This window comes from Peromyscus leucopus, chromosome 8b (assembly GCF_004664715.2).
Source record: "Peromyscus leucopus breed LL Stock chromosome 8b, UCI_PerLeu_2.1, whole genome shotgun sequence".
Taxonomy (NCBI): domain Eukaryota; kingdom Metazoa; phylum Chordata; class Mammalia; order Rodentia; family Cricetidae; genus Peromyscus; species Peromyscus leucopus.
In genome coordinates, this window is record NC_051086.1 from 40,861,470 (window position 1) to 40,884,714 (window position 23,245).

At 45.4% G+C, this 23,245-nt stretch overlaps 1 protein-coding gene across 5 annotated transcripts; it reads right to left on the bottom strand.

Moving 5' to 3' along the window:
• Positions 1-65: 65 nt before the first annotated feature.
• Positions 66-16,325, bottom strand: Znf672 (zinc finger protein 672). 5 transcript variants are annotated; one of them, XM_028861126.2, is made up of 4 exons: positions 16,221-16,315; positions 11,459-11,518; positions 4,900-4,945; positions 66-2,734 (listed from the first exon to the last, which is right to left on the bottom strand). In XM_028861126.2, the coding sequence occupies exon 4, from the start codon at positions 2,514-2,516 to the stop codon at positions 1,110-1,112; it is 1,407 nt and encodes a 468-aa protein (XP_028716959.1). In that variant the 5' UTR covers positions 2,517-2,734; positions 4,900-4,945; positions 11,459-11,518; positions 16,221-16,315; the 3' UTR covers positions 66-1,109. The 5 variants fall into 5 exon arrangements, with proteins under 5 accessions (XP_028716959.1, XP_028716957.1, XP_028716955.1 ...); XM_028861124.2 differs by lacking the exon at positions 16,221-16,315 and adding an exon at positions 15,682-16,213; XM_028861122.2 differs by lacking the exon at positions 11,459-11,518 and having other exon boundaries at positions 16,221-16,325.
• Between the last annotated feature and the right edge of the window lie 6,920 nt (positions 16,326-23,245).

Sequence of the window (23,245 nt, forward strand, 5' to 3'; positions counted from 1 at the left end):
CCATGCCTTTCGGCTTTGCTTCAGGCTCACAGAAGTGGAACCAGCTGACAACGGAATGACACTACTGAAACCGCGAGCCAAAATAAATCTTTAAGTTGATTTTCTCAGGCATTTGTCACAGCAATGAAGAAACCACCACCAAAAGGGATGAGAGCTTGGAACTCATTTTGACAAAGGGGTGCTTGGTGTCACAAACCCAAACAAATAGCAATGTTACCAGCTATAAGCAGTCATTGACCAATTCCAGGCTTTACATCCTGCCCTTGCCCAGGACTCCAGGGAACTTGTTTCCTCATGCCTTGAAGCTTCATCTGGAAAAAACATTCTTTTGTTTCACATGGTGTCACTGGGCTTTATGGACTTACACAGTCTTGGGCTGCATCCCAAGGCAAACATTTCTTACCTGGCTAGAGAAAATTGTCCTAAGAGGCATTTGTTAGGGGAGGGGAGGGTTAGTTCTTTATGTGTGCACATGTGTCATGGATGGTACATGTGTGGGTTCAAGGGATCAAATTCAGGTTGTCAGCTGGTGCCTTTACCTGCTGAACCCTTTTGCTGGGCCCTAAGAGGCATCTTGTAAAAGGGCATATGGATGGCCAGGCTGATGAGTGCCTACTCTTGTGTTTTACTCTTCAAGGGAGTAACTTGCCACAGATCTTGGTCCTTTAGTGAAGGGAGCCATTCCACCCTTCCACGCTGCCTGTGTTTCACCTCTGCAACTATGTCTCAAGCAAGAGAAAGCAGTAGAGACTAACAGGCAGGTAAGAAACAAGAGACCTAACTGACCAATATGTTGCCTGAAGAGCCAAGAAAGAAGAGCTCAGGCCCAACACCAACAAGGGAGAGCAGAGTGGCATCAACAGAACACAGAACACCCCATCTGTCTTGCATAGGGCTGTGGTATTGGTTCCTTGACTCCTAGGACTTTGAGCTGGGGAATACAAGGATGGATGATGGAAGAGCTGTTAGGGATCTTGGTTTAGAGACAAGGCAACCTAGGTGAGTACCTAGCAACAATGCAACAGCAGTAGGTCTGGCTTCCAAACCATCTGAGCTGTCTTTTCCTCAGGGTTGAATGTGTATTCACCCAGCCACCTTATGGGGCCCTCTTAGCAAGTTTCCTGAAATGGAGACACTAGGAGCCCCGATCTCTCCTGTTCTGTTGGCCCTGTGAGGGCAAGGGGAGGACCTACTGTCACCTCAGTGACTACAGCAGTGGTGGTAGTGGCTGCCATTGCAGCTGCTCTAGCACGTCTGTGGGACCGCTGGTGCTGTGACAGTGACCGGCCATGGCTAAAGAATTTGCCACACTCCATGCACTCTGCTGTCCGCTCACCTAGGTGTGTTTTTCTGTGCAGTGCAAGCTTGGAAGCAACACTGAAGGACTTGCCACACTCTGGGCACTTGTGTGGTTTATGGCCGGCATGATTGCGCAAATGCACATTGAGGTTGGAGATGCAGGTGAATCGCTTGCCACACAGCTCACAGTGGTAAGGCTTTTCCCCAGTGTGTGTGCGCAGGTGTTTGGTGAGGTCTGAGCGGTCTGTGAAGCCCCGGCCGCACTCTGGGCACGGGAAAGGCCTCTCCCCCGTGTGGCTGCGCTGGTGCACCACAAGGTCATATCGTTGTCCAAAGCCCTTGCCACAAGTAGGGCACACGTGGGGCCTTTCACCCTGGTGGCTGCGCTGATGGCGCAGCAGTGTGGAGCTCTCGCTAAAGCAGCGCCCGCAGTCGCTACATGCGTATGGCTTTTCTCCAGTGTGTGTTCGCTGGTGCCGCACCAGCGTGGCACTCTCCAAGAAGCCCTTGCCACATTCAGGGCACTTGTAGGGCTTCTCCCCCGAGTGCCTCTGGAGGTGTCGTGTGAGTGTGGAACTCTTGCTGAAGCTCTTACCACACACACCACACTGGTGGGCCTCAGCGCCAGGGTCGCTGAGGCTGAGGACGACGTGGATGCGGGAATGGTTCCGCAGCCCAGCACTGCTATGAAAGGCCCGCGGGCATTGTGTACAGTGGTGCAGCGGGCTGGGAGGAGGAGCAGTGGCAGTGGTGGTCTCTGGGGGGTGCACCCGTGCCAGGTGAAAAGGAAGAGCACTCTGCCGAAAGGAGCGGGCACACAGTGGGCAGCGGTGGGGCTTCTCAGGTGGGTGCTGTCGGACCCGATGTAGCAGTAGTGCAGGGATGTGAGGGAAGCGACGGCCACAGAGGCGGCAAGGGCAGGTGTGGCTACGCCTTCGGTGTGTCCCCAAGTGTAGGTCCAGCAGGCTGTTGTTACTGAAGCTCTGGCCACACTCACTGCAGACGTAGAGGGTCTGGCCAGCATGGGTCCGCCTGTGTGCACGCAGGTCTGAGGCTCGAGCACAGCGTTCACCACACTCGAGACAGCGGAAACGTTTGTCACCACCATGGGCACGTTCGTGCCGCAGCAGCACTGCACTGTACCGAAAGCTTTTGCCACACTCACTGCAGGAATAAGGCCTTCCGCCAACCGCCGCCACGCCAGGCGCTGTGAACATGATGTCCGCCTTTCCTAGTCAGTAATTTCTAGTTTTAAGGTCCGGAAAGTACCAGAGGGGAAAGGCTGTGGCCTTGAAAACTGGTCTGCAGATTCCTTGGTTTCTTCTTTCAAGAGCAGATGTCCCTGCTGTTCCAAAGGCAGGCAGCAGCTGGACTCATCATTGTGATCCCTGCAGGGAGGTCACCCTGAGTTCAGCACTGGCTGCAACAACTCTGGCTGGGGACACAGAAAAAGCACCTTGAACTCTCTAGACTTGTAACATATTAGCTAGTCCAGCTCTCGAGAGAAAAGCCATGAGACCCTGAAATTCAGAGGGGTGTCCCTGTAATGCTTAGAAAGGCAAAAGGGGCAGATCACACCTGTCCAGGAAACAAGCAGTTACAGATTCCAAGGAGTGTGTGGGGTTCCTTGCTAGAACTAGGAACACTCAACACTGTTGGAGAGAGGAAGTGTCCAACCTGTTTTCTGGTGTGATTTAAGCCCCTAGGGAGTTCATTGCCTGGCATTCCTCCTCTGTCCATTCCTAATGCATCCCTGATACGGGGGAGCCCCTATCTACCAGAAAATAGGTCTGGACAGTTGCCGATTCAATGGATGACACAGCCACACTGACCTAAGGATCATACCTCATACTGGGTGTCCTGGGCTAGTGACAGATCCCAGGCCCTAAGGGAGTAGTCACTTGTAAAGTCAACCAGGTGAGAGGTCAGCCAGCCTGTTTTTATAGGCATGGGGCATCACACAACCTCTAGTTAAATGTGCTCTTCGATCATCGAAGGCAAACAAAATGGCTAATAGCCATTTTCTTGTGGGAAATGGAAATCTATCCTTAACGCCCAGCAGTGCTGGCTTGACTAAATCAACCCGACTGGGCCTCTACATCTGTATGTAAGTGGAGTCAAACAGATGAAATGCTTGGCCAACAGCGCACCGGGAGAACTCAGTATCTGCAGGTCTTCCATGCTGGGTGGAAGTATCACCAGGGATGTTATTTTTGTTCTTGTGTCTTTTTTTCTGAAGGACATTTATTTTATTTTATTTTTTATTTTTGAGGCATGGTCTATCTGTGTACTTCCAGCTGTCCTCAAACTTAAAGAGCTAAACCTGCCTCTGCCTCCAGAGTGCTGGGATTTCAGGATTGCACCACAATGCCCAGAGTGTCTACTTCCCTAGTGCTGGGATTAAAAGGGTGTATCACCATACCCAGCAGGAGGAAGGTATTTCTTAACATCAAAACAGGCTGGAGAGATGGCTCAGCAGTTAAGAGCACTGGCTGCCCTTCCAGGGGCCCTAGGTTCAATTCCCAGCACCCACATGGTGACTCACAACTATATGCAGGCGTATATGCAGGCAGAGCACTGTACACATGATAGATACATAATCTTAAAAACCAAAACCAAAACCTGAGACTAGTGCCACAAGCGACCATTTGCTACTCGTCTTACCAATGATACCACTTCACTTTTTATGTGTTGTTTCCCCTGCTCTAGCCCAATCTGGACTAGTCTAAACACCAGATACCTTATTCAAAGACGATTTTTAAACCCTGCAAAGCAGGGACACTTTTGCAGCCATAGAGCAGACTTCAGAGTAGCTAACTCTGAATCCCCTAGGGGTCTTGCTTCTATTTTTAACTTAATTTTAATATTTATCTTATTTTTATTTATGTGTATGCATATGTGTCTATGTAAGGATATATGCATGAGAGTGCAGGTACCCACAGAGACTAGAAGAGGGTATCAGATCCTCTGGAACTGGAGTGATAGGTAGTTCTGAGACATTTGAAGTGGGTGCTGGAAACTGAACTTGGATCTCATGAAAAAGCAGTATGTACTCTTAAATGCTGAGCCACCTCCCCAGCCAATTTTATTTTTGAGCCAGGGTCTCATTATGTTGCCTTGGCTGGCCTTGAACTCAGAGAGAACTGCCTGCCTCCACCTCCCACGTACTTGGTCATTTAAAGGAGTATCTGCCTTCATCAAACTAAAATCCAGTGCCTGTTATCTCTCAGCCCATGCTTCTGGGAGCTCATCCTCTCCCAGGCCAGTGCTTCCTAGGGAACATGTCCAAGGAAAGAAACCTAAATGCGCAACACATACATGCATACAAAAGGCAGATAAAAAAAAAAAAATTCCATCTCGGGCTGGAGAGATGGCTCAGAGGTTAAGAGCACTGGCTGTTCTTCCAGAGGTCCTGAGTTCAATTCCCAGCAACCACATGGTGGCTCACAACCATCCATAATGAGATCTGGTGCCCTCTTCTGACATGCAGGTGTATATGCAGACAGAACACTGTATACATAATAAATAAATCTTTAAAAAAATTCCATCTCTTCAATATAGTGTAGGTTGTTGCTAGGCCCTTTCACATCTCTTCCTTACCTCATCCCATTATATGAGCAAAGAGGTCTGTTCCTGGGGTAGAAACCTGTAAAAAAATTATAATGCTTAGAACACTTAGAAATCACCTAAATATCACTGATCTGAGAGTGAGTCTTTTTTTTTATTCTGTTCACCTCCTAGTCCCTCCATATCCCCTCCTCACCCCTGCTGTGCCCCCCACAAAAGAAAACAAAACAAATAAGCAAGTAAACAAAAGCAGAAAGGAAACAGAAAAACCTCTTTGTTTTTCCTTCTTTCCTGCCTCTCCCAACACCTCTTCATCCATCCTGGTGGCATTGGGGGCTTCCGTGTGCCATAGTATACCCGTTTGTCCCATCAGCTTTACTAGCAATGTTCTTGGAGATCCTGTGGGTTATCATTCCACAGGACCAGTCCTTTCACAAGCTCCAGCAGGTCCTAAATGGGGTAGATGCTAGGGTAGGCCAACCCAAGGCCCAGCTGTGGGCCTGGGTGGTAATTGAGCTGGTCAGTCTGGGTCACTGGGGCCACCTGTCTTGGATGAGGAGGTGGAGTCAACTCCCCTACATGCATGACCTCAGAGTCGGTTCAGCCTCACCTCTGGTGAGGGGTGTGGGCCATCTCTCCCACGTGCTCTCTTGTTGTAGTGTCCAGCGAGGGGCAAGGGTAACTTTCCCATGGCCATTGAATGGTGGGGCTGGCTCAGCATGGCCCTCTGATTTCATCTCAAATGGTTCCTAAGCCCACTTGAGGCAACACAGGCCACAGACATCAACACAGACCCCAGGTGCAGCTGGACCACAGACCCAGACATGGCCCTTGGTGGCAGCTTGGGCCTGGACAATATCCTGGCTCTGGGTGGAAGGAATGGCCACTCAGGCGGCCGCCAGACACCACCAAGGCCTCAGGTTGTGGCCTCATCCCTGGGCCTCTAGGTGACCTTTGGTGGCATTACAGGACCTGGACTTCAGCACAGACCACAGTCGAGGTAGGACCACAGATCCTGACATGCTCCTTGGCAGCAGCTGGGTCTGGATGTCACCACTGCCCCAGAGGCAGTATGGCCCATAGACACCAACATGGCCCTCGATCTCAGGTGTCTGCATGTCCTTTGATGGAGAGCATCAGACATCACCACAGACCCTGGCTGCAGTAGGGCCACAGACCCTGACATTGAGTAGCAGCACAGATCACTCAGTTCTGCATGCATCCTAGCCCTCAGACACCAATCTGGACTCAGGTGGCTGACCTGTCCCGGGGCATACTCATGGCGTTCTGTGGTAACAGGAGCAACATTCATCAATCTGGCCCCTACAGGGCCATAGACCCAGACATGGCCCTCAGCAGCAGCCTGGAACCAGATGACACTATGGCCGTGGGGGGTAACACAGGACACCTATATCTGTATGACCCTGCTGTGATGTGGTTTCCCCAGACTCCAATCAGTCCCAAGTGGCAACCTGGGTCAGACTTCAACAGACCCCAGCTGTAGCTGGGCCATGGACCCAGACATGGCTCCAGGAAGCAGCTAGGCCTAGTTGACATCCTAGCTCTAAGTGGTAGCCCCAGCCACTCAGATCAGGATGGCTCTGGCAGCAGCATGGCCCCTGTATACCATAATTGGGAACATGGACCATGGACACCCCCACAGACCTCGGCTGCGATAGGACTATGGATCCAGACATGGTCCTTGGCAGCAGCTGAAGTCTGGTGTCACCATGACCCTAGGTGGTGGTAAAGGCCACCCAAATTTGCATGGTCCCAGTGTCAACATGGCCTGTGGACCCAAACATTGCTCCAGGAGGTGGCCCAGCCCACTGGAATCAACATGGCACTCAATGGCAACAGGACCATGGACATTAACACTGACCCTGGCTTCTGTAGACTGGGGACTCAGACATGGCCCTTGGCAGCAGCCTGGCCTGGACATGTCCATGGCCCTGGGTGGTGAGCAGACTTGCCCCCTCAGTCTTCACCATGGCCCCAGGTAGCAAGCAGGCCTCCAACATCTGCCCACTCTTCACCATCATCATTTCTTCCTTTCTGCATCATTCCACAGTGTATGACCCATTCTGCTTCTCTATCCCTATCATTTCTCAACCACTTATTTCCTTAACATAATGAAGCCCACCTGCCCAGCACTGCAAGGCAGGCCTTGAGGACCCTGGCTGGCTAGTCCAAGACTGAGCAGAACTACATCAGATGGGGGTGGCTGTCTTCCCACCAGCCGAGGTGAGTCTTGAAGTGTTATATAACGAATATGTTTTGCTTTGGAAAAATGATAAAAGGGTAATTACATAGGATGAACAACAAGTCCTAACAGTTGAATACTTTACTATTTTAGTATCCTTCAAGCATACCTTATCATAACTGTAAGTGAGGAGTATGAAAATTAATCACAATTTAGTACATTTATTAACGATCCACTGTACAAATCCAGTCAGAAAGGAGTTTCCGTCTGGGTTCATTCTGCCATACCAATACTTCTTGGGTAAACTGAGAGCCCCAAGTTAGGAGTCATAGATGATATCTATCTTGAAGTCAGAGTTAAGTATAACTTGTTTGACCAAGTAGGAATGAAGCTGAGGGTAATTGCTCAGAGCTGTGCTTTCTAAGAGCTGCATGTAGCTACAAGGCATTTGAAAGTGTTGTGATGCTCAAATGCACTTATTTAAAAGTTTTAGCATGAAAATGATATGTAAAATCTCATCAACAAGGTTTAGGGATGGAGATCTAACTAGGTTGTTATATTGTATGCATAAGGCCCTGGGTGCAATCCCTAGCATTCCATACACACGAAAAAAAATTTAACAACTGTCTACAACAGTCTCCATAGGCCCCCAACTCCACAGGTGCCTGGGTTCCAAATGCTGCTGGAGTCAGCAGCCCACTACCAGCTGGCTCTGCCTTCAGGCAGCTCTGTGCTCTCACTCCTTGTCTGTCACATGTACTGCTTCCACATGTTCCCTTGTCTTGCCTTTGAGATGGCTGTCTCCTTGACTCCTTTTCCCCATGGGTTGAGGGCTTCCCCTGGACCCCCTCCTCAGGTGACTGCTGTCACACTAGGTCAGCTGCTTGGACACCAGCTCTGGCTTCTATTGTTGTTGCAATTACCACATACTCTCAGCTCACAACTCTGTGCAAGCAGCTGCAGCTGCACTCAGCCAAGCTGTGGATTGCCTGTGTTCTCCAGCCAGGCATGCTACACAGCTTGAGCCAGCCTCACACTTCACTGTCATCGTCTGCAGAACTGGGAAGATACCTGGGAATTCTTAAAGGGTGGAAATGGTTATAAAAAAAAAACAAATTTAAAAAAGAGAGAAGAGGTTTTTTACCCCCCAAGATAAAAATGGGAAACATTATGATGCATGGAGTTAGGTCTCTGTATAGTTCTGCAATGAATGGTCTGAAAATTGAACAATTAAATGAAGGGATAATTAATTAACTTAGCTGGGATTGATATAATGTCAATTATCATTTAAGCAATTCTTATTTTATCCCCCAAAAGTTGTTTGATATCAGTGCCAAATACGAAAAATTGACTGATAAGATAAAATCTCTATAAAGACAGACTAATGGAATTAAGAAAAATATTCACACACTGACAGAGGAGTTTAGAGCAGAAGTTATGACACCATGGCATTATGAAACTGAAGGGAAGCGGCCGAAGGTTATTAGAAAATAACCTTTATTTATCCAGTTACCATTCAAGAACAACTACCGATGATAGGCATCCCCTAGGCTATTCAGAAGTTAATTGGGAACCCCTAGAAATGTTAGATTGAAGAGATTTAAGGAAGCAATAGTTTCATATGGTATGCATTCACCTTTTGTGTAGCAGATATTAAATTCATGGTCCACTTAGAACAGAATTATTCCATAAGACTGGAAAGATTTAAATACAGCAATATTGGAATCTGGTCCTCAGTTACAGTGGACTACATGGTGAAGAGATGAAGCTAGGGCCATCAAACAGCAAGGCAGAGTTAAAGGTTATGAGATTTCCCAAGATCAAATCCTTGGGGAGGGCCGTTATGCTAATGTGGAAAGACAGGTTACATTTGATGATCACATCTTATCCCCGTGCTGTACAACAGCTTTGAATGCTTAGGACAAGGTTGAACAAGCAGGAAAGAGAACTGAGCTATTTACTAAAATTATACAAGGCCCAAAAGAAGCCTTCACCAGTTTTTTTTTTAAAATAAAGATTGAGCCAGGCGGTGGTGGCACACGCCTTTAATCCCAGCACTCGGGAGGCAGAGGCAGGCGGATCTTTATGAGTTCGAGACCAGCCTGGTCTACAGAGCAAGATCCAGCAAAGGTGCAAAGCTACACAGAGAAATCCTGTCTCAAAAAACAAAACAACAAAAATAATAAATAAATAAATAAATAAAGGTTGACTTCAGCTGTAAATAGAATGCCATCAGATCCAGAAGTTAGAAGAATATTAATTGAATTGTTCTTTGGCTTTTGAAAATGCTAATTCAGAGTGTAAAAAAGGGTGATCAGGCTTTTAAAGCCAAGATCAGCATCCACAGATGAATGGATTAGAAATACAGCTGATACTGGATCTCACGCTTATATGATACTTGGAGAGGAGAAGTGACTTCTAAAAACTTTAAGGTTGGATGTTTTAATTGTGGTAAACCAGGTCATCTGAAAAGGGTTTGTAGGCAAGGTGTTCCCAGGAACAATGTTTTTTTTTCTATAGAGATTGTAAACAGAAGGCCCTAACCTTCTAGAATACGAAGAAGGTGTGGCAAAGGCTGACATTGGGCCAATAAATGCAGATCAACAAGGGACAGGCAAGGTAACCCATCGCACTAGGGGCCTCTTGAAGTCCCCTGTATCAAATGTGGTTCAGTCATTCCCTGTCAGCACTGGGGAAACTCTTCCGGAGAGCAACTAGAAGACTTAATGCCTGTTATGAAAAACTATACTGCTCTGAATGACAGAACATCTTTAGAAGATAAAACAAAATTTTCAGGAGAAACCATAGAGCAAATATTTTGGCAAACTTCTATAAATGATCAAAGACCAATGTAAAAATATGAATAAATGGCATTGTAATTGAGAGTTTGGTAGACATAGGGACAAATGTAACAACAATTGCACCAAGATCTTGGCATCCAAATCAGCCACTTCAGAGGTAAATGTTCACCTATAAGGGACTGGAACTTTATCTCAAGTAAAACAAAGCACAAGATGGGTTGAATGTATAGGGCTGGAAAGACAGGAAAATTAAAGCCATATGTGGCGAACAAAGCAATGAATTTATGGTACATGATTGTTACAGCAATGGAAAACCCAGATTAACATTCCTCCAGTCTCAGAAACAAACCATAAACTAACATGCTTCTGAGGAAAATATTAAAAGGTATTATAGGGCTGGAGAGATGGCTCAGCAGTTAAGGACACTGGCTGTTCTTCCAGAGGTCTTGAGTTCAATTCCCAGCAACCACATGGTGGCTCACAACCATCTGTAATGAGATCTGGTGCCCTCTTCTGGCCTGCAAGGATACACACAGACATTACACTGTATATATAATAAATAAATAAATCTTTTAAAAAAAAAGTTATTATAAAGAACAGTCACCGACAATTCAGATTGTATATAAACAGGGCACAACAGCTGCTGATCTTTCAGAGGTACCAAAAATTGTTAACTGACAAATCTGTCTGGGTGGAACAATGGCCTTTGACATCAGAAAAATTACAGGCCTTAGAACAGCTGGTATAGGAACAGCTAAATGCTCAACACATTGAAGAATCCACTGGTCCTTGTAATTCTCCTGTATTTGTCATTAAAAAGAAATTTGGGCCGGGCGGTGGTGGCGCACGCCTTTAATCCCAGCACTCGGGAGGCAGAGCCAGGCGGATCTCTGTGAGTTCGAGGCCAGCCTGGGCTACCAAGTGAACTCCAGGAAAAGGCGCAAAGCTACACAGAGAAACCCTGTCTCGAAAAACCAAAACAAAAAACAAAAAACAAACAAACAAAAAAAAAAAAAAAATTTGGAAAATGGAGAACGGTAATAGATCCAAGAGCTATGAATAAGGTGATTCAGCCAAGGAGCTCTTTACAGCCTAGAATTCTCCTGCTTTTTCTATTTCCTAAAGGATGGCCTATTATAGTTAATAATTTAAAAGATTGCTTTTTTTTGGGGGGGGGGTTGAAGAGACGGCTCAGTGGTTAAGAGCACAGGCTGTTCTTCCAGAGGTCCTGAGTTCAATTCCCTGCACCCACATGGTGTCTCACAACAATCTGTAATGAGACCTGGTACCCTCTTCTGGCCTGCAGGCATACATGCAGACAGAATACTATATACATAATAAATAAATCTTAAAAAAAAATTGCTTTTTTAAACTATACCTTTGCAAGAACAGGATAGAGAAAATTTTGCCTTACAATAATTCCCAGCCTGCTAAAAGATATCTGTGGAAAATTCTCCCACAAGGAATGTTAAATAGTCCTACCTTGTGTCAATATTTTGTACAACAGCCACTAGAAATGGCTGTTTCTTCAATCTATAATTTCACATTATATGGATGATATCTTACTAGCTGATTCAGATGCAAATACCTTAGATAAAATGAAGAAGTAAAGACAATTTTGCCTTGTTGCTCCTGAAACAAATTGCTCCTGAAAAAGTACAAAGAGGAGATTCTATTAGTTACCTAGGATATAAGGTAAGTTTATAAAAAAAAACCTCAACCACAGAAAGCACAAATCAGGAGAAATCAATTACGAGATCTTAATGATTTTCAAAAATTGCTGGGAGATATTAACTGGCCATGGCCCACAATTGGATTGACAACTCAAGAACTAAGTAATTTATTCCAAACCTTACAAGGTAATAACGACTTAAATAGTCCAAGAAGATTATCAGCTGAGGCTGAGAGAGAAGTGGTTTTGGTAGCAAAGAAATTATAGGATGCACATGTGGATCATCTGGATCCACTGCTTGACTGTATTCTGGTTATTTTACCTTCTATACATTACCCTCCTGGAATTCAGATGCAGAGAGAAGACAATATCTTAGAATGGATATTTTTACCACACAGAGTAAAACATTAAAGATCTATGTAGAAAAGGTTTCTGAGTTGATTCTGAAATGAAAACTATGATTTCATCAATTAGCAGGAATTTTACTAACACTGAAATTTCCTCATTACGGACAAAAACTGAACACTGGCAAAGAGCTTGCAGTAATTTTTTTTGAGAAGAAATTAACAACAAATATCCCCAAAGCAAGAGACTTCAGTTTACAAAGAGAACTGCCAGTGGCCATGAGGAGCAGCAGGTGGCAATTGAAGTTCAAGGTGTCAGCCCACTAGAAGGCTGTGGTGATATTTTGTGAATGCTCTAACAAATGAAGCTTGCCTGAAGATCAGAGGGCAAGGCCAGCCACTAGCTAGCCATAGAGGCCAGGCAATTGTGGCACACATCTTTAATCCTAGCTCTTGGGAGACACACACACCTTTAATCCTAGCACTAGGGAGGTTGAGACAGGAAGTGATATGGGCAGGTGGAGAAATGTAAATTTCTAGTCCTTGAAAGTTATTATTACAAACTATTTAGGATAACAAAGAAATGCAGTTCAGTAGTTAGTCACTTATTACAATCAAACTTATAGTCATGTTAGGTATGTTTTCAAAGTCAGAGACATATTTTAGGTAGACAGGTGGTCTTCAAACATCTCAGAGACCTACAGAATATGGCATTTAAGATGTTTTAATAACATAAGTTTTTTTTAATTATTTTTATTTTATTTTATTTTTTTTTATTTATGATGAGACATGTCTGCTCCTGGCAGCACTAATCTACTTCAGAGAAGATGATGGACATCAAAGAAACTCCATATGGAGTTTACTTTCTTTGTGGCAAAAGTTAGTCACTGGGCAAGAAATTGTTCTTGCTTTGATTGGTGTCCAAACTGGACAAGCAGGACACAAAAGAAAGTGACTGCTGAACTCCGCCAAGACAAGGTGGGACAGTCCTTCAAAATTCCTGCTTCACAGAAAAGTCTGTTAGATATTCTAGGACTATAGGCTGAAGATGGATGCCCCAAAGTTATAGTTATGTGCCTTGGGTGACTGTCGAGACAGCCAGCTGTTTCTGTCATTTCTTAGATTTGGAAGATGTTTGCTCTGCACCTTCTCTTTACTCAGGTAATATTATATCCTTCTTAGGTCTCTGATGGAGTTGAAGACTAGATAGTTATAGTATTTTCTTGTTACCAAATTCAGTAAAGAAACTCAGAAAAGAGGTGTAGAGTGTATAAAGTTGAGACATAAAAAGATAGTTTTGGCTTGGTAATACAAGTTAGGATAGAAAACAAATTAGGCACAACACATTGGACTCACCAAAATAGGATAATGGAGCATTTTCTCTGAATCTGTCATATTCAAATGGACTGGACATTTTTAATGTAATTCTTACCTGTATATATTTGTATAAAGTTATTGTACTTATTATATATAGTTCTACTATGTTAGTTTAGTTTTTTTTAGACAAAAAGGGAGAAAAATTCTGTGATATTCTAAGTGTTCTGACAAATAAAAGTTGCTTGGAGTCTGAGGGCAGAGCTAGCCACTAAATGACCAAAATTAGCCACAGAGGTTTTGGAGGAATACGGACAGATAGTAGTGGTAGCAAGGCAGGGCAGAGAGGGATCAGTCATTTTGGAGGAAGGAACAGAGCAGGTAGGAGAGGCCTGGTGGCTTCTCTGACCCTTCAGGTCTTACCCTGATGTCGGACTCCTGAATTTTTATTGATAAAGAATAATTAGGATAACGCTTCACCCCAGGTCAGCTACATGAATCTTAGGGCCTGGCCCAGGAAGCGGAACTGACGGGACAGCACCTAGGACTAGTAATGTGGGCTGTGGCTCTCTCCAGGGAAAGTGACTCTTCCGTTGGATTCTTCCCACCCCTGGGAAGCTGAGACACTGCTGTCCTGGAGGTTCTGTGACCTTGACCCCTGAAGTCAGGCAGAGGCCTATTACCCATCCCTTACTGGACGATGTGAGTAGAAAGGTTTATGGCCAGTGTGACATATTCAAGGAGCTGGCAAAAACAGGAGTGGCAAAAGCTTCTACCTCAGGAGCCAAGTCTGATCATGATCCAAATACAAACCCGAAGTTTTGCTTTTATAAAGATTGTGAATCTGGGAAGGTTAGAGATTAGTATGTAGGTAGGGAAAAAAATAGACAGCCAGAGCTTATCCTCTGTCTAACAAATGGGCAAAACCGAAGGCTAGGAATCTCAGAACAGTGAGAACACGAGAGAAGAGACTATTAGGTCTCTTGTACCTTCTCTGGGACTATCAACGAAATGGACATAAATAACATACTCTAGGGGGTAAAAAAATATGTAATCATTTGTCAATTAACAATGGGATGAGTCCAGAATATGTGGCCTTGTTACTATGACTATCACACAATTTACTTACACAAATCCAATCATGACATTAAAAGGTGATTGAATCTTAAGGGATCACCAATATACAAACAGACTAAAATGTGTTTTGTGGCAAGTGACTGTATTAGTTTAGTATCCAGCTCTTCCAAATCTGTTCTCTATGGTCCTGCCACCATATATATTATATATACTTTGCCTTGGATAACTGAGTTGGGATTGAAACCTGTGAAGTTCCCTGGAAAAGCACACATATGCAAACTGAGTAGAACTTGCATTAATATGAAGACTTGGAATGCAGCAGATGGAGAGCCCAAATCATCTTGTGTCATTTTTTGTCTTGTAATAGCCATTTGTCACCCACCTCTGCATCTGACCTAAGTTCTTTGAGAATTTATCAATTTAGGAGACTATTATCGTCTACCAACTTAGAAGCTAAGTATGTCACCAGATAGTATCTAAAACCTATAGCATGGGTAAGATGGCTCAGTGATTTTAAGAGAGCATGCTCTTCTTACAAAAGACCAAACTTTGGTTGGTTCTGAGCACCCACGCAGGGTAGCTCACATACCTTTAACTGTAGCTTTCTTCTGACTTCAGGGAGAGTTCATGCACATACATACCCAAACACATAAATAAAAATAAATCTTAAACCAAAAACGAGTCTTCCCATCCTCTTTGCTTACAGGTTTTTCTCATCTGCTACCTTTATGTTAGGTCATACTGTTTTTGGACACAAGGTCTCATGTAGCAGAAAGCTGTCCTCAACTTGTTACCTGGATCATGGTGGCTACTAACATGATACAATAACTTGTTTCTTACTTTTTTGTTTTGTTTTGAAACAAACAAAAAAACCAACTGTTACTCTGAGGCTGGAAGACTGGTAGGGGTGATAATCTTGGCTCCCCCCTCCCCCTTGAAATTCACTTTGTAAACTAGGCTGACCTCTGACTCAGAGATCCAGAGTACTGGGATTAAAGGCATCACCACCATTGCCCCGACATCTTCAATCATCCTTAATAGTCATTTATCTCTCACCTCTGTATCTAACAGCCTTTGAAAGACATTAACTATACCATTAACTTCCACTAACCTGAAAGCCAAGACTATAATAATCACATAGCCTCTAAAACTTACAGCAGGTATCTCCCCAATTCTGCCGTAGCCTGCCTACATCTCACGTTACCTTTGGGGAGTTTCGTTTTATGTTGACAAACCTGCTTAGAGGGAGCAGAAAGGCAAGCATCCAAATTCTGCTTCTTCCATGACTAATTATGCGACCTTGAGGACAGGACTTAGGTTACCTGTACCTACAGCCTGGGATAACTCAATACAGGAAACCATGATAGTTTTCTACGAAAAGAGAAAGGTCAAAGCAGTCATTACCCTGAGAACTCAAGTCGTGAAGCACTCGCGACTTACTCTTCAGGGCCGTCCTTATTTAAGCAGACCCTGACTCGGGGGCTTACTGGCCGACGGCTATCCCACTGCAGCCTGCCAGGTCTTTCTGGCTTTCCCGTTCGGCCCCCGGAACCCTTTCCCACCGCGTAGGCGCACGCGGCCCTTCCTTAGCCACAGGCGTGCGCCCGTGCCCCCCCACCCCCCGAGTGACGCGAAACTGCGGGGCGCGGAAGCACTGAAGCCACACGGCGCGCAGCACCCGCTTCCTCGGGTCTCCTGAGGCCGTCCCTTCAGGCCCGAGGCTGTCGGCGCCCCGTGACCCGCTCCGTCGGGCGGACGACTCTGCGGGCGCGCGGCCGGACAGCACGGCCGTCTTAAGCGGCCTGCGCAGGCGCACTGGCCCGCCGCGCCTGCGCCGTTCGTCGCCCTCCGGTCCGGCCGCTCGACCCCGGGTTGACGGGAGGCGGCGGCCGTCGAGGGTCGCGGCCCCGCCCGCCCTGCCTTGAGGCCCTCAGTCCCCTCACCAGTCGCCGGAGGGCCGCTCCGAGCCGCGTTCACTTCAACGCGCTGCGGACGGTGCTGGGCTCGGAGTGCGGAGGAAGGGGCGGGTGCGGCGTGGGGGCGGGGCCAGAAGACAGCGTGCTGATTGGCCTGCTCTGCCCGCAGGGTCACCCCTTCGCTGTCGCTGGTTGCTGGTGCAACGATCCCGCGCAAGCGCACTATTGATCTGACCGGGCTGAGTTGGAAGTTCACGTAGAGCGCCGACCTGGCGATAGGGTCACCTGCTATGCTCAACTAACCTGCCTCCCCTTTTGGATGTCCACACGTGGGCCTCTTCCTGCCACTCAGAGGAAAGAGCGCCATTCCCAGGGCTACATGGAGACGGGTCAGGGCCCGAGTAGGTTACCTGAGGGAGGCCGATCGCCCCAATCCGCTCCCAAGGTAGTGTCTTCCTATACGGTGAGGCCAGACCGGATGTCCACTATCTTGATTAATCTTCCCCATAGATGAATGGCATGCCCAAGAGCACTAACAGGGACAGCGGTACTCCTGTTCTGCTGGCCAGCTGCCTCAGGTTGAGACTAGGGTAAGTGGAGATGGCTCCCAACACTTCAGAGCAAGGGCGTCCAACCCGCGAATGCACGGGACGCCTAGGAACGCGGCTCAATCCCAAAACGTAAACCTGCTGGGGAATTAGCTCAGTTGGCAGACTAGCCAAGGCCGGGAGTTTATTTACCAGCACCACATAAAACAGATTGGTGTTACGCAGACTTGAAAATCCAAGCACACCAAAAGTGGACGCAGGAGGATCAGAATTCAGTCATCCCTTGCCTCCGCAATTCCTAGCCAGCATAGACTACCTGACACTGTGTGATGGTTAGTTTTGTCAGTTCGATAGGATGTAACATCACCTGAGAAGACAGTCTCAACTAGGAATTACATGGATTGGGTTGACCTGTGGGCAAACCTGTGAGACATTTTCACCATTTCATGGATTGGGTTCTGCACTGTACAAGTGTTGAGAGGCGACTTAGAGAAAGCAAGAGGCATCCATTCACTTTGTTCATGGCTGGATGTAGGTTAACTAGCTGCCTTAAGTTCCTGCTGCTGTGACTCCTCCGCCATAGCAGACTATAACCTAGAGTTGTATGCTAAAATAAAATCTTGCTCCGTTTAGTTGCTCTTTGTCAGGGTGTTTTACTAAAGCATCAGACATGAAACTAGGAAAGACCCTGTGTTGAAATAACAAAAGTGTAGCTTTTTTTTTTTTTTTTTTTTTCTTCAGACAGGGTTTCTCTGTGTAGCTTTGCTCCTTTCCTGGAACTCACTTGATAGCCCAGGCTGGCCTCGAACTCACAGAGATCCTCCTGGCTCTGCTTCCCGAGTGCTGGGATTAAAGGCGTGCGCCACCACCGCCCGGCTAACAAAAGTGTAGCTTAAAAGCTGTTCTTGTGTGTGACTTACTTTATAATGACTTCACAGTTTACTCTTTAGACAACAAAGATTGAAATGTCACACAAAATAAAAATATGACTTTGTATGTATGGGCTCAGTATTATGGTGGTTTCCAGAGTGTTATCTTTCAGGTACAGACAGTGAAACTGGCACCACTGGATGTTACATATGCTTGGAGTGACTTGAGTGAAAGGCAGCGATTATTGAGGTGTTAGCCTATTATTGCAGAACAGGTGTGTTTTATTTGGGGATGGTCTCAGTATGTAGCCCTGGCTGGCCTGGAACTGGCAATGTAGACCAGTGTGGCTCCAAACTCACAAGAGATCTACCTGCCTCTGCCACAGCAAAGTAAGTAAAGATTAAACAGAACTCCAGAGACAGACTGCATATGAACAATGGCTGTTCAGCCAAACATGGACAGACAGATGACTACATTTTTGTTGAGGCATTCTGCTTAATTTGCAGGGAATTCGTGCAAGTTTCCTAAGACTATGACTTGAAAGATATTATATGCAAAGACACACTGCCAAATTAGGTGCTTATCAAGGGTTGTATTGTAAGGAAAAACAGAACTGGAAAACTTCATTTTGGTCCACCTTGTCTCTTTTCAGTTACTACATTACCTGCCATTTTTTCCAATGGAATGCAGAGTTGCAATCTGACATTCAAGTCAAAGGAAAATTTGGTCATGTCTGACTTTTATAGGTTTTATCTTCCTAGATACACATATCACTCACCTTAGGATCAAACCTTATTCACGCCAGCAGCTACATTTGAGCAACTAGTTTCAAGCACGAAGTACAATTAAGAGTAAAGTTAGAACCAAAATCTGACGAACACCTGAGTGTTGCTCGAATTTTAAAATGGTCTTATATAAAAAAAAAAAAAACCCCGGAGCCAGATACTAGGGTAAATGCTGAAAGATCAGAGAGACAAAAGAACAAGCCACTGCCACATCTCACCTCACCAACTCGACAAATCCCGTTTGAAGCCTCTGAGTCCTCAGCCAAAAGGGGTCCAGTTGAAAAGGCAATCCTTTAGTTCCTGTCTCCGCACACTTTACATACTTTTCTCTGCCCAGCCATATTACTTCCTTCCTAGTGCTGGGATTAAAGGCCTGTGTGCTTCCCAAAATATTGCTAGCAAAGGTATGAGATCTCAAGTACTGGGATTAAAGGTGTGTGCCACCACTGCCTGACTCTGTTTCTCTCCTAGACTGAATCAGTCTCATGTAGTCCAAGGTCGCTTTGAAATGGCAGAGATCTTTAATCTTCCTGACTGCTAGGATTAAAGGTGTATGCCACCACTGCCTGGCCTCTATGTTTAATTTAGTGGCTGGTTCTGTCCTCTGATCCTCAGGCAAATTTTATTAGGGTACAACAAAATATCACACCTGAGAACTGAAACTACTTCACTGAACCAGATATTGTGTATTAGGTGTTCAATATCCCACTATGCTTTAATTATTAGTGATTGCAAATCTGGGACCTGCCAATGATTTTAAGACTCTGAACAGAGTGCTGCATAATTAGAACCATTATGCAAAACTTGTTTATATATGCTAGCAGAGGTCATCAAAATTGCACATGGACACCCCCCTTTTTTGCTAGTGTTATGTATTTACTGAGTGGCCCCAAATGATAGTTCTTGTCTAATGTGGACCAGAGAAGACAAAAGGTTAGATACCAGATATTGAGCATGCTGAGTGGAGCAGGGCAAGAGTTGTAGGAAGTGGAGTGGGTAAAGATTTTGGGCGAGTTAACAAATCATAGGATCCCTCTTTTCTAGTAGGCTGAGATGGGAACCCAGACCCTTAAATATGCTTGGCAAATGGTCTATCACAGAGCTACATGCTCAACTTTTCAGAAGTTTTTACTGGTGCCAAGGTGTCTGCAGATGGCTGGCTAATGGAATATAAATAGAACATCACATGCCCTATCCCATACCCAAGAGTGTGAGCATCTCTCACTGGGGATGGCAGAAGCAGCTGCATCACATGAGCCCTGTGAATGTAAAAGGCTTGCTGTTACTACTGTGTAAGGGTGGATGGAGTCCAGTTTCATTCATCATGTTACTATATCACTGAATGTTTTCCATTATGTGTTTCAATTTCAGTTCCACATGCGAAACATGTCTGCCTCCTGCTTCTAATTCTTTCCCGAATAACTTTATAGTGGTCAGCTGAGTTTCCAGCGGTGGGAAGGACCAAGTACAGCAAAGTGAAATGTAACAATTTAGAACTAGAACAGAAAGACTGGGTTAACTAAGTCCTGAATTGCAGACCTCAGTTTTTTACAGAATGGTTTTAATTAATCTCATTATTAATGGGAAAGCACATCAAAATAGGTTTCAGGACATTAAAGAAGCAAAAACTTACAAATAACATCAACAATACAAGTGATTCTAATGGTTTGACAATTATCTTTTAAAACATTAAGTTAGACAGGAGCCATTTAAAAAATATTTATTTTTAACTATGTCTAAGTGTGTGGGTATGCGTATGTACGCTGACTCCCCTAAAGCTGTACTTGTGAGCTTCCTGACATGCTTCACTAGGAACTGAATTCATTCTGGAATAGCCATCTCTCCAGCTCTAAGATAATAATAATAGAAAAATGATTGGGGTTCCTGCTGCTTACAAGGTTTGGTCAACTTCAAGGTGTCAAGCACTTATTCCAACAGAAAGACTAATGTTTCTTTTCTAACACTTTGGTAAGTGAACTAACTGTGAAGAACCATCAATAAACCAGACAGGTAAACGCCATGAATTTGGTACAGTGCGATAATGTAACGCTGGTAAGGTATTTAAAGATCAGTCCTTCTGGAAACAAACTTCACTAGTTCATGTTGGCTTAGTCTTTAAGGATGAAATTAAGCAAATAATAAAGTTAGGGGGAAAATTGTGTCCCAAACTAATGTATACAGCAGTGCTTACAAAGCTGAGGCAGGGGGTCATGGCAGTTCCAGGCCTGGAGTACAGTGAAACCATCTCAAAACATTCCCAGCAACCTGCTGCTGCGGCTGCCAGCCCTCTGGGGTCCTTTTTGCTGCCTCTGGCCTGACGCAGTTATGCCCCTCCTTCTCTCTTTAATGCTTTTAAACTTTTTTTAATTAAAAAAAAAAGTCTATATGCATGTGCACCACATGCACTCAGAGCCCACAGAGACCAGAAAAGGGTGTCAGATCCCCTAGAATTGGAGTTACAGATAGTTGTGAGCCACATGTGGCTTCTGGGAATTGGAGTCCTCTCAAAGAACAAATCAAGGGGTCAGGCTAGCACATCAATGCCTTTATCCATTGGGCCTCTCACCAGCCCAGACCTTTGTTGTTATCTTTTATTTCCCTTACAACATACCCTAAACTATCTTCATTAAAAACTAGTTTTTTGCCAGGCATGGTAGCTTATGCCTTTAAACCCAGCACTTGGGGAGGGAGCAGAGGCAGGCCGATCTCTGTGAGTTCCAGGGCAGCCATAGCTACAAAGTGAGACCCTGTCTCAAAATAATAATAATAACAATAACAACTACTTTTTCTTGGGCTGGAGAAATGGCTCCGTGGTTAAGAGCACTTGCTCTTGTAGAGGACCTGAATTTAGTACCCAGTACCCACATGATGGCTCGCAACATCCCTACCTCCAGTTCTAGGAGAGCCAATGTCTTCTTTTGACCTCCAAGGGCACCAGGCACGCATATGGTACACATACATACATGCATGTAAAATACTCCTACACATAAAATAAACAAAATCTGAAAAGAATTTTAAAACTAAAACTTCCAACTTTTGTAGTGCTAGGGACTGAACTCAGAACCTAGGGCCTTCCACACGTAGACAAGTGCTGTGCCACTGAGCTGTATTCCCACACGCCACTCTTACTTTTTTCTGGAGACAGTATCACACTGTCGCCCAGTGTGGCAATCTTCCCGCTTTAGTCTGCTTCAGCGCTGGGATCACAGGCGTGTACAACTAACTTAGTTCTTTCTTCTTACATTTGTGTGTATACTCGAATGTGCCGACTCACACAGTCCGTTTTCTCCTCCACCGTCTGGGTCCCAGGCATCCAACTCAGGTTGTCAAGTTTGGCAGAAGGGGCCTTTTAACTGCTGAGCTATCTCCCAGTCCATACCTTTTTACATTTTATTCCTGAAGGGGTGTGTGTGTGTGTGTGTGTGTGTGTGTGTGTGTGTTAGGGTTGAATCAAGGGTCTAGAGCACACTAAGCAAATCTCCATCAGCGGATTACACGCCCAACTCTTAAGCTGTCATTTACAAGGTTAGGATGGAAGGAGAGAATTGAGAACTGAAGAACTTTTGGCAGCTTCCATCCAAACTTCTGTACTTCAGAGATAACCAAATCTGCCCAGGCAGTGGTGGCACACGCCTTTAATCCCAGCACTTGGGAGGCAAAGGCAGATGGATCTCTCTGAGTTCGAAGGCAGCTTGGTTGACAGAGTGTCCTAGAGGACATCCAGGGCTACACAGAGAAACACTGGAGGGAGGGAGGAAGGAGAGGAGGAGAGGAGAGGAGAGGAGAGAGACAGAGACAGAGAACACAGCAAATCCCACCATGGTTCTAGCACCAACAGTCCTGGCCCTAGGATGGCCCAGGCCTTTACATTCCACTGAAGTGCCTGTTTGAGAAAGCGCAATGCTGCCAGGAGAACAAACTGTTCATTTTGGGCAACACCTGGTTGCCAACAACAAGCTCCCAACTTACTTTTCTTAAAGACTGACTAAAAAGGGCCTAGAATTTTGAGTCCTTCTTTTGTCTCTTTATGGTAGTGTTCGTATTTCTTACACTTTAGGAGTGTCCTTCTCAAAGAACCAAGGACCATACATATCTTTGCAGTGTAGTTATTAGGAAAGACAGGGCCTCCATCTCCTAGTCTTGGAGACATGTAAAAGATTCTTCGGTCTAACTTTAGACGGGCCTCTGTACACTATCTTGTAAAACCTAGTTTTAATAAAGAACTTTGTGAAGTCAGTTTACCAAGACCACTCCTCTACCTGTCCTTCATGTCAGGCTCCTCCGTACAGACAGAAGCCTTCCAGGGTTGTCTTCACCAAGAATCCAGCTAGGCTGGCTTAACCAGTCCCGTTTTACCTTACTTTTTCCTCTTATCAGTTTTCCGTCCACTGACCCCAACATCGATCTTTGGCTATACATTTCCCTTTGTTCACGCTGGAGTGAGTCCGATCTCTCCCCCCACTGTACTGGCCCCTATATCTCGTTCTACAATCCTTATACAGTCTTCTTTATCGTTCTTTAACAAACCACGGAATACTTTTTAACACGGAGCAGCATCCTAACGTCACTGCACTGCTCTGTAATTCCTTTCACTTCTCTGACTACAGAACCCCCGTTCTCCCTCCTCATCCACATTCTCCTTAAAATACCTAAAGACCCTTACACAAATAGGAATGCAGCTCTCGACTAAACAAAATCTCTTCTTAACCGCTTTACCAAACACGGGCTGTGTTTGACAGAACCCAAAGGGAACTCGGCCCAGGTGCGGGCTTCATCTCCAGGGAAAAGCCTGTCCGGGATGACGCAGTCAGGCTAGTGTACCGACCAAACACCCCGCCTTGCAACCCTT

Bases quoted from the DNA above. Each gene is read 5' to 3' on its own strand.
- Znf672 (XM_028861122.2), bottom strand. From the start codon at position 2,516: ATGTTCACAGCGCCTGGCGTGGCGGCGGTTGGCGGAAGGCCTTATTCC.